An 11,023-nucleotide genomic window follows, 5' to 3' on the forward strand; every position below is an offset into this window, starting at 1 on the left:
GGGCAGCTGAAGCAGAGGCGAACAGTTGATAAACAGATACACAAGCAATCCTGTGAGCAAGATGGAGGAGCAGTTTGCATTTATTAAAAATAAAACAGCCATAAATCACGAAGCATGCAGTCCGGAGTAAAACACCGCTCTCGTTACAAAGTAAACCGCTCATCAGTTTGCCCACAAACATTTGCTTCTGTATTATTGATGAAGCCTCAGATACCTTCATCACATCGGGGTACTGCCTCAGCTTCTTGCCACAGGGGGCGTAGTAGGCCACCTCGCCCTGAGGCCGTCCCGCCACAGATTTGATCCTCGTTTCTCTCCGCCACCTGGGAGTTCAACAAAAAAAAAAAGACCACAAACAGCGTGTACTTTCACACCTCGCACAGGAAATCCAGAGTGAGTCGCTTCCAGCTCTGAGTACGTACCCCAACTCCAGAGGCGCCGTCAACTCCTTCTCATCCATCGTCCTCTTCCTCTTCCCCAAACCTGCAGACAAACGGTTCAYAGGTCAGCCACACAGAAACCTGTCTGCTGCAGAAGAAATGCTGCCTGCCTCTGCTGAAATCTGAAGCCACAACAAACTGAAGCTGGTTAATAACAACTGGAGCTTTAAGGACAACGTAACTGATGCATAAAACTTCCAAAGTAACCTGAAATACCTGATGAAGAAAAACAGACAGAGCGTGCAAAAGAGAAGGAAGAGGCAAACAGACGGACAAAAGGACGACATGGACACAGAAAGAGATTATAGGCAGAAAAGACAAAATAACCAAAAGAGTGATGCAAAAAGACAAAAATTATGAACCAGGAGGACACACAAAAAAACCAATAAAGACACACTGGAAGACATGAGAAGACAAAAAGGACAGAGAGAAAGCAGGCCACAAGAAAACAAAAATTAAGAGAGGACATGTTTTGAGGCCTTTGATGCAATGCTGACTCAGCACTTATACAATAATGAGAAACAGGATCACTYTAGTAGGAATGCCGACTCAGCCTTTACACAATGAGAAACAGTATCGCTTTAGTGTAGATGCTGACTCAGCATTCCTACAATAAAGAGAAACATGATCACTATAGTATAAATGCTGACTCAGCATTCACACAGTAAAGAGAAACAGGATCACTATATGTAGTATAAATGCTGACTCAGCATTTACACAATAATGAAAAACAGGATTGCTTTAGTGTAGATGCTGACTCAGCATTCATACAATAAAGAGAAACGGGATGATTATAGTTTGAATGCTGACTCAGCATTTACACAATAAAAATATACAGGATCACTACAGTATAAATGCTGACTCAGCATTGACACAATAATGAGAAACAGGACCACTACAGTATAAATGCTGACTCAGCATTGACACAATTAAAAAGCAACAGGATCGCTATAATGTGGATGCTGACTCAGCATTGACACTATAATGAGAAACAGGATCACTATACGTAGTTTGAATGTTGACACTAGTCACACAATCAAGAGAAYCAGGACTACAGTAAATTAAAGGCTGACTCAGCATCCACACAATAAAAACAGGACTGTCGTGTCCTGGTTAACTGGAAACCGACACCAGCATGTTATGACAGAGCTGAATAATCCTGTAATAGGTTGTGTTATTAGACAAAGCAAGAATCGGACCAGAGACTCGAGAGGACAGATATGTGACTTGTGAAACATTGACTTGTTTTCTCTTCTGGCTGTTATCTTAAAGCACAGGATCTAAATCCCTCATCGTGTCAAGGCAGAATTAAAAAAAAAAGAAGCAACAAATAAAAGCGAAGTGAGCGAGTGACGGTAAATGTTTCACTTCCTGGCAGAGCAACACCTCTGAGCCGGTCTGGTCTCGGTGAACCTGGCCACCGAGACCAGACGACTCGTCAGGCTCCTGGGCGTGCTGCTGCAGGACCTGCAGTCGACTCGTGGCGACACACCGCCTCCTTCCTGCCCAGCGGAACAAACCCTTCCCTCTCCCAGCTGAGGAGGACGGGCGTGGACTGAAGCTGCCGACTCGTGATTCAGGGAAACCGCTGGGCCCGTTAACAGCTCAGCATCAGATTTAGCCTCATTTTATAAAAGTTTAAATAATCACTGAGAATAAAAACCTGTGGCTGTAGCTTTGACGCTGCGCAGACAAACGTTCCACGTTTCTGTCAAATAAAGATTACAGGATTACAGGGATTTTATTGCTGAGTTGCGTCTTTGAGAAGGGAAATGGCCACTTTCACTTACGGTATTCTCTCTTTCTGTGACGAGGGTGAAAGTGGACAAACTGGACGCGCTGCTGCTTCTGCATTATTTCAGCCAACTGAGATGAAATGTTTTGCCAACAGCTTCCAGTCAGATAAAACTGATTCTTAACCTTTTCTTTTTCACTGAAATGCTTTTACTGGAATAAAAACTGCAACTGTGGCAATTTTTTTTCTTCTTTTACTGTCCCGGAGTTCCCTCCTGGAAATATCTGACACTTAATCAGCTCAAAGTGTTTTGTTTCCTTTAAAAATCTACTCATCAAAACACTCAAAGTTTCTTTAATAAAGTGTATTTTATTGTGTAAAAACACAAAGTGGTTGTTTTATTTTGATACTTTTGGTCAGTTTTGCCTAAAAATGCAAAAATCTCAAAAACACACCCATTCAAGATGGCCGCCGCGGCTAACCGAGCAGCTGATTGTAGCTAAAGGCGAAACGTGTTTCTTCAATAAACCCTAATTTCGTCATCACAATGTTTTGTTGCTGGTTAATAAGACCTGATCCAGAACCAGGCTCTGCTGGACCCGGGCTCAGACCCACCTAACGGCGAGGCCAGGCTGTAGGAGGAGGAGCCTGCGGGGCTGTGGTAGGACAAGGCACTAGAGCTGGTGGCGGTGGAGGGACTCTTGATGACCTGCAGGTTGAGCGGCGAGCAGCTGGTGGCGTTGTGATTGGCTGAGGCGTCGAGGAGTTCCGGACCCTTGGCCAGCCTGTGGGGGGGRGTGTCCTTCTTGGAGGGTCCGGACGGCAGCAGCTTCGAGTCCTTGGCCTTCTTCCCGGAGATGTCGCTGTCTGAGTTACTGTCCGACTCTGAAACGAGACAAAAAACAAAACAATAAAGTTTAAAAGACGTTAATTTACTGAACAAAGACGTGAAACGAATCAGTTTGAGTCGGTTTTTTTTACTGAAATTTAAGATTTTAGATGAATGAAATAAAAACAAACAGATTTTTATTGATCTAAAGTGAGAATTCTGAGCTGTTTTATTTTCTAAATGATGGTTRCATTTTGGCATCTTTATAGCTGATGATTGTGTTCATGTCTGTCTGTTAGCAAAATATCAACAGATGAAACAACYAAAGGATTTTATTACAACTCATAAAGTTATCTGTGTGTTTATAAAGGATTAAACTTTAGGGTCAAGATTTAATAAAAAAAACAGCTGAAACTCCGTTCTACAGATGCAGTAGTAGCTGAGGGTCATCTTCAACAGATGCTCTGAGATCACCGTTCATGACTCATTTATAAAAATCACCACTTTGTTAATATTAGCTTTCAGCTAGCTTTTTTACAATTTTAGCTAATCTATAGATACTTTTACCTAGACTTCTGCTACTTTTAGTTCTTAGCTAACCTTGTGCCACTTCATCTTTTAGATAGCCTGTTGCTATGTTTAGCCTTTAGCTAGTTTTTTGCTGTATTTAGCTTTTAGCTAGCCTTTTGCTAATTTGGACTTGTAGCAAATAATGTATTGCTACTTTAAGCTAGTGTTTTGCTGTTTTTGACTAGCTACTGCTTTGCTACTTATAGCAACAATCTTACTACTTTTTCGCTTGTAGCAAGATGCTAGCAGTTTGGATGTTTTTCCTTTAGCTAGTTTGTTTGCTACCTTTATTTAGCATTTTGTTACTTTTGAGTAGGTGAGATGATAGTTAAGCCTTTTTTCTTTTCTTTTAGTCATATTTTTGTTATTTTTAGCAAAGATTTTGCAAATTTGAGTTAGTGAGATGCTAGCAGTTTAGCTTTTTTTGGCTTTTTCCTAGTGTTTTGCTATCTTGCTACTTTTGGCCAGTAATAGCCATTTTGCGTATTTTAGATTAGGTTTTATGCTACTTTTGAGTTAGCAACATGCTAGCAGTTTAGATATTTTGCTTATAGTTATTTTTCTGCTACCTTAATTTAGCATTTTGCTACTTTTGAGTTAACGAAATGATAGATATACTTTTTTTTGATTTTAGCTAGTTTTTCGCTACTTTTAGCAACGATTTTACCAATTTTGAGTTAGCGAGATGCTAACCGCTTAGCTTTCTTGGCTTTTAGTTAGTGTTTTGCTTCTTTTGTAGCTTGCTCCAGCACCTTTCAGCGCTCAGCCGTTACAGAAACTGCAGTTTTAGTAGTTAAATGTTTTCAGGTGTAAATATTTACGTTTAGTTTATGTATAAAAGTAAAAAATAGATTTTAAACTTCCCACCTGAAAGGCTGTCGTCTGAGTCCTCTTCATCTTCCTCCTCGAGGTCGTCGTCCTCATCGTCGTCATCGTCCTCTCCTGAGTCGTCAGATTCTTTGTTGGCGGGGAGAGCAGCCGTGGGGTTACATGTTCCGGGGATTCCCACCCCYGGAATGCCCACTCCAGGGATGCTGACCCCGGGAAGACCGATGCCGGACTCTCCTCCTCGAAACAGTTCCACCAGAGACTGGACCAGGTGGTTCTGGGAGAAGCCCTTCCAGGCAGCTAAAGGGTCCGCTTGGCCCAGGCCCGGTGTCTGCCCTTTACTCCGGGGGGTCTTGGTCTTCCTGGATCCGTGACCCGTGGCAGGGGGTGAGGTAGTTGGAGGCTGTGACGGAGGAGGAGGACCGGCCTGGGTCCGGCTGGCCCCCGTGCTCAGGTTGACTGGCATGGACCCAGAGTCCGGGTTGGGCTGGGGGGACCGGCCTCGGGAGGAGGAGTCTTTGCGAGGTTTGGTGATGAGGGCCAAAGGTGCGTCCTGAGTGGTGCTTTGGATGACCCCGTTGGGGTGGTGGGGTTCGGGGAGACCCAGCAGAGCGCTCGACAGGAAGAGGTTGGAGTGATTGTTCTGGGGAGGAAGAGGCGGAGCCGGAGGCAGCGGCGGCGAGGACAGCGACGTCCTCTTCGGCGACTTGTTTGCACCCTGCTGCTGCTTCTTCGGRTCCGCTGGGAGCGTCTGAGACATGAGAGTCTGAGGGGAGAGGCCGAAAAACTGATTAACTTTTAGACCATTCAAGATGGCCGCCACAATCACCTGACCAGAACAATGTTCGGTTTTACAGAAACAACCTGAAACATGATAATATAGGAGCTGAAAGTCATTAGCAACATGTTTACTGAAGAAGCTAAATGTGAGCTGTAGGCGAAAGAAGACTGATTATTGCTAAAAGCGGCAAAAGGATCGTCAAAAAGTAAGTGGAAAAAGCTAACGGAAAGGTGAAAGCAGAAAAAGCGTTAGCTAAACCAGCAGATGATGAGCTAATATTTAGAATCAGCAAAAGCATAGCTAAAAGCAGCAAAAGGCTAGTCAAAAATTAAGTGGCAAAACATTTGCTATAAGTTAAAGTAGCAAAAAGCTAACTGAAATGTGAAAGCAAAAAAAGTGTTAGCTAAAACCAGCAGAAGGATAGCGAGAAGTAGCAAAAAGCTAGTTAAAGGCAAAACTGACAAAAGAGTAGTTAATGGCTAAAACAGCAAAGATCTAGCAAATAACTAATAATAGCAAAAAATAAGCTAAAAGGTAATAGCAGCAAAAAGCTAACTGACAGGTGAAAGTAGTGCTGGAGCAGTGAGAAACAGCAAAAGGTTAGGTAAAAGCTAAATTATTAAAAGAGTAGTTAAAAGCTAAGTTTAGCAAAGAGACATTAAATAAAAGAAGAAAAATCTGTAGCTAAAAAGATAAAGTAAATAAAGTAGAAGACAAAATCAGGATTAAGGTTTTTTAAAATCACAGCACCTATCGGCTGAATGAGCCGAACAGTTTGATATATGAACAGCTAAAATAGCTGCACCAGTAGGTAGGTTGTAAAACACAAATGGAAAAATAAAAATAAAAACAAAAGAAATGCTGACTCAGCGTTTTGACGGTGACTAAAACCCTTTTATTTTTGTTGGAGTTGATAAAAGGCYACGCAGTCTGAATCTGTGCTCACTCGTCTGCCTCGTTATCGTCTCCCGGGTCGTTTTTTTTTAATAATAAGTRTGTTTCAGCTGAGTTTTAAGCAGAGGGAGGTCAGACTTTAACGCCGTTCGTTCAACTTGATGTGATTCGAAGTGAAACAAATCAATTTCACAGACRATGAAGAACAGTAACGGAGCCGAAACCACAGGGGGAATTTAGCTCTTTGTAAACTTCTCTTTTCTGCCGAAACAAAAAAAAAGGAAACAATTTTTACTAAATAACATCAGATCGACGGGTTCGTATCAAATACTGAGATTTGCTAACAGATCTGTGTCAAAAACAATTAATTAAATAAATAATTAATCATCATTTAATTAAAACTGATCACAAGCACTTTTATTTTAGCTATTGTTTTGCTGATTTTAACTTTTAGCTACTGTTTTGTAATTTCATCTACTTAGTTTTGTATTAATTTTAGGTTTGAAGACAACATTTTTGGTAGTTTTATCTTTTAGCTACTGCTTTGCAAAATTTGGCTTTTAGCTAGCTGTTTAGACAGTTTTAGCTTTTTTATCGTTTAGCTAAATTCTTCTTTTATCTGTTGTTTTTAGGTATTAGCTATTGTACAAATATTGGCGTTTTTAGCTGCTATTTGATTTCGGCTGCTGTTTTGCTTTGTATAGCTTTTAGGTTACGTTTTGCTAATTTTAGCTTTTAGCACAGGTTTTGCTGGTTTTAACTGTTAAGTACTGTCTTTCTGGTTTTAGCTGTCATATTGTTTTGCTAATCTAGCTTTTAGATGCTGTTTTAAGTACAAGTTACTATTTTACAAATATTAGCTTTTAGCTACTGTTGTACTTATTTTAGGTTTGGCTACTAATTTAGTTGAGCTAATTTTAGCTTTTAGCTCCGGTTTTACAAGTTTCATCTGTTAACTACTGTTTTGCTAATTTAGCTTTTTGCTGCCATTTATAGGTACTAGCTACTATTGTACAAAAATGAGCTTTTAGCCACTGTTGTACTTATTTTAGATATGGCTACAGCTATAGTTCAGCTGTTATTAGCTTTTAGCTACTGTTTTGCTGGCATTAAATATTTGCTGTCATTTTGATAATTTTAGCTTTTAGCACTGGTTTTGCTGGTTTTATGTGTTAACTACTGTTTTGCTAATTTAGCTCTTAGCTGCTGTTTATATGTACTAGCTACTGTTGTACAAATATTAGCTTTTAGCAACAATTTTTCTGTCCATAGATGTTTGCTAATGTTTTGATAATATTAGCTTTTAGCTCTGGTTTTGCTGGTTTTATACTGTTTTGAAAGTTTAGCTTTTGGCTGCTCTTTATATGTACTAGCTACTGTTGTACAAATATTAGCTTTTAGCTACTATTGTACATATTTTYGGATTGGCTACTACTAGCTGAACTAGGCTGAACTGTAGTTTCATTGTGCTCTGTACAATGACAATAACGGTKTATCTAAATGGTCTAAATCTGCTATAGTTTAGCTGTTATTAGCTTTTAGTCACTGTTTTTCTGTCCTTAGATGTTTGCTAATGTTTTGATAATTTTAGCTTTTAGCTGCTGTTTGTAGGTATTAGCTACTGTTGTACAAATATTAGCTTTTAGCTACTGTTGTACATATTTTAGGTTTAGCTACTACTATAGTTTAGATGTTATTGGCTTTTAGCCAATGTTTTCTATCCTTAGATGTTAATATTTTGATAATTTTAGCTTTTAGCTGTGGTTTTATAATAAAAGCATTATTTTGTGATGAGAAAACAGCTGAAACTTTTGCAGCTACAGGTTGAACGCAGCTGCAGAGAATGATTTCCTTACAGACCGTTAGCTGGGATAACTTTGCTCACTTAAGCTAAATATTCGGCTGTAATTACTTCTTRGGCTCAGAGTGAGCTAAGTGCTGAGTCATTAGTGTTTTTACATTAAGCTTCTGTTACCTGTTTGAGTCTGAACTCGTTGATCTGAGCCAGAGACGCTTCCAGCAGCTTACGTTTGTTGGATTTGGCGGCGCCGGGCGCYGCGTGCTTTGGTGGCTTCGGCGAGGCCTTCTGGGCGCTCGTTAACGACGAGGTCAGTCCAAACGGCTTCGGGGAGGTAGACGCCAGGAGGGAGGAGCGAGGCGGGGAGGGGACGGAGAGGGGCTTCGGCGAGGAGCAGAGGGACAAGGGCAGGTGCTGCGGGGAGGAGGAGGGCAGCAGTTTGGGAGGTTTCGGGGAGGCGGAGCTAGAGAAGGCTCTGGGAGACGTGGTGAGGGCGATGGGGGAGGAGGAGGGGGAGGACTCCCTGCGGGGCTGGGCKAGGAGCGCCAGGGGCTTCGGGTTGGCGGCCAGGCCTGTGGACTGGATCACGCTGAAGTGCTGCTGCGGACCCTCGGTCCAGGACCGGGAGCTCTGCAGGGGCGAGGTCTGGGTCAGGAGGGGCGGGGACATGGAGCAGGGGAGGGGCACGAGGGTCGGCGGGTTGGAGGGCAGTTTCTTGGTTTGGGGGTCTCTTCTGTCCAGGAGGGGTCGGTCAGTCTTTCCTGGTCCAGAACCGGGACTTGAAAACTGCAGAGGAAATAAAAATCAGAGACATGAGCTTCAGCTGCTGCCTCGCTTTTTAGCTGCTTTTAGCTGTTGTTCAGCTACTTTTAGCTACTGCTACTTTAAGCTTTCACACTGAATCTGATATTTTTAGTTTTAGCTAACCTAGTTATTCTACTAATTTAGGTTTTATTTTCCTACTTTAAGAGTTAACATTGGTTTTGGTACTTATAGTTCTATTTAGCATATTGCTTCTTTTAGCTTTGGCTAACTAGCTAGTTTTAACTTGAATTTTGCTACCTAGAAATGTGTTTAGTCTTTTGTTACTTTTAGCTTTTATTTACCCTCTTACTAATTTTAACTTTTAACTATTAGCTTGTGTTTTGTACCTTTTATCTAGTATTTTGATACTACACAAGTTCAATTGTTTTACTACTTTTAGCTTTAGCAACTGTTGTGGTACTTTTGAKTTTTAGCTAGCCTTCTGCTACTTCTAGCTATGAGCTACACTTTAACAGTTTTAGCTACTGTATTACCTGGAATTTTGCTACTTTTAAATATAAATTTAGATTTTTGTTAATTTTAACTAAATTTAGCTAATTTTTTATAATYCCTAGCCTTGTGGTACTTTAGCTTTTGTCGAGCGAGCTAACTTCAGCTGTCATTCGGCTCTCCTTCACCTTAGTTTTCTTCTTTGTTCGTTTCTCAGAGTCTGACAGTTCACTCTGTTTGTCCTCCTCTTCGTCGTCCTCGTCATCGTCGTCATCTTCATCGTCCTCAGCCAGGTCCTCCAGGTCACTGCTGATGGACCCGTCACTGGAGCTGTCCGAGGATGTGCCTGAGTCGCTGTTGCTCGCTAAAGAAGCCCCGCCCACTTTCTTTCTTGTTTTCTAGATTAAAAAATACAATTAATATGAAAAGTATGAAGAAAGGATTTATCAGGAATAGAAAGACAAGAATGTCCAGTCTTTATAAGTCCAGTCTTTATAGGTCCAGTCTTTAGAGGTCCATTCTCTGTTGGTCCAGTCTCTATAGGTCCAGTCTCTGTTGGTCCAGTCTCTATAGGTCCAATCTTTAGAGGGCCAGTCTTTAGAGGTCCAGTCTCTGTTGGTCTGGTCTATAGGGGTCTGGTCTCTATAGGTCCAGTCTCTGTTGGTCCAGTCTCTATAGGTCCAATCTTTAGAGGGCTGTCTTTAGAGGTCCAGTCTCTGTTGGTCTGGTCTTTATAGGTCCAGTCTCTATAGGTCCAATCTTTAGAGGGCCGGTCTTTAGAGGTCCAGTCTCTGTTGGTCTGGTCTTTATAGGTCCAGTCTTTAGAGGGCCAGTCTTTAGAGGTCCAGTCTCTGTTGGTCCAGTCTCTATAGGTCCAGTCTTTAGAGGTCCAGTCTCTGTTGGTCCGGTTTTAAGAGGGCTGGTCTTTAGAGGTCCAGTCTCTGTTGGTCCAGTCTCTATAGGTCCAATCTTTAGAGGGCCGGTCTTTAGAGGTCCAGTCTCTATTGGTCTGGTCTTTATAGGTCTGGTCTAAAAGTCCAGTCTCTATCAGTCTGGTCTCTATAGGTAGAGTCTATAGATCTGGTCTAAAGGTCCAGTCTTTATAGGTCTGGTCTGTAGAGGTCCGGTCTCTATCGGTCTGGTCTCCTCAAGTCTGGTCTGACTCACCTTCTCTTTAGTCTTCACAGTGGTCTTCTCTGCAGGTTCTGCCGGGTCGTTCTGGGGGCTGCTCCTGTTCAACGGTTCTGAGGTTTCGGTGGTCTTCGTTGACCCTGGAGCCGGACTGGTGGAGTAGCTCCCCAGCAGCGCAGCTGCAGCAGGAGGAGCGACCCCGCTGCCGTTGACGGCGCCGTTCACCCCTGGAAACAAAAACCCGTCACGGTTCGGATCAGTCTCCTCGAGACGGATCGAACATCTGGAGCCGAGGCAGAAATTTAATAAAAATATTGATTCATTCACGTTTGAGCCGAACGAGTCGTTTACAGAATAAAAGATAAATTACAAGAGTCAAATTAAAAGCTGAGATTAGGAGGCGAGAGCTAACAGGAGGAGCAAGTCAGCAGCCGAAGTCAGCAGCCGAAGTCAGCAGCCGAAGCCTTTAAATCCGGCTTCTGACGGAGAGAGAGGACCCAGAGAACAGAGACGGATCTTCGGGGAGGTTCGGTACCTTTAGGCGGGTCGTGGCCGTTCTTGCCGGGGGTCCTGATGGGAGCGGGAGCAGTGCTGTGGTTGGGCTGGATGTGGGGGGCGAAGAACGGAGGGAAGCCGATGAAGGAAGGGAGGAAGGCGGCGGCTCCCCGTCCGTGGGATTCGGCTGTTCGCCACCACTCTGAGGACAGAGAGGACAGAGGAGGACAGAGAGGACAGAGGAGGACAGAGAGGACAGAGGAGGACA

At 42.7% G+C, this 11,023-nt stretch overlaps 1 protein-coding gene across 9 annotated transcripts in view; it reads right to left on the minus strand.

Moving 5' to 3' along the window:
- LOC106533104 (bromodomain adjacent to zinc finger domain protein 2B) overlaps nucleotides 1–11,023 on the minus strand; it is a 47,870-nt gene that overhangs the window by 30,406 nt on the left and 6,441 nt on the right. For all 9 annotated transcript variants that reach the window (XM_014029330.1, XM_014029324.1, XM_014029326.1 and 6 more), the window contains exons 3-10: nucleotides 10,796–10,957; nucleotides 10,297–10,487; nucleotides 9,318–9,527; nucleotides 8,053–8,661; nucleotides 4,442–5,168; nucleotides 2,791–3,060; nucleotides 423–483; nucleotides 215–323 (exon numbers count right to left, since the gene is read on the minus strand). In XM_014029330.1, the coding sequence (XP_013884784.1) occupies nucleotides 215–323; nucleotides 423–483; nucleotides 2,791–3,060; nucleotides 4,442–5,168; nucleotides 8,053–8,661; nucleotides 9,318–9,527; nucleotides 10,297–10,487; nucleotides 10,796–10,957 (2,339 nt within the window). The remainder of the gene's footprint in view (nucleotides 1–214; nucleotides 324–422; nucleotides 484–2,790; nucleotides 3,061–4,441; nucleotides 5,169–8,052; nucleotides 8,662–9,317; nucleotides 9,528–10,296; nucleotides 10,488–10,795; nucleotides 10,958–11,023) is intronic.

Source organism: Austrofundulus limnaeus, unplaced genomic scaffold (genome assembly GCF_001266775.1).
Source record: "Austrofundulus limnaeus strain Quisiro unplaced genomic scaffold, Austrofundulus_limnaeus-1.0 Scaffold884, whole genome shotgun sequence".
Lineage (NCBI taxonomy): Eukaryota > Metazoa > Chordata > Actinopteri > Cyprinodontiformes > Rivulidae > Austrofundulus > Austrofundulus limnaeus.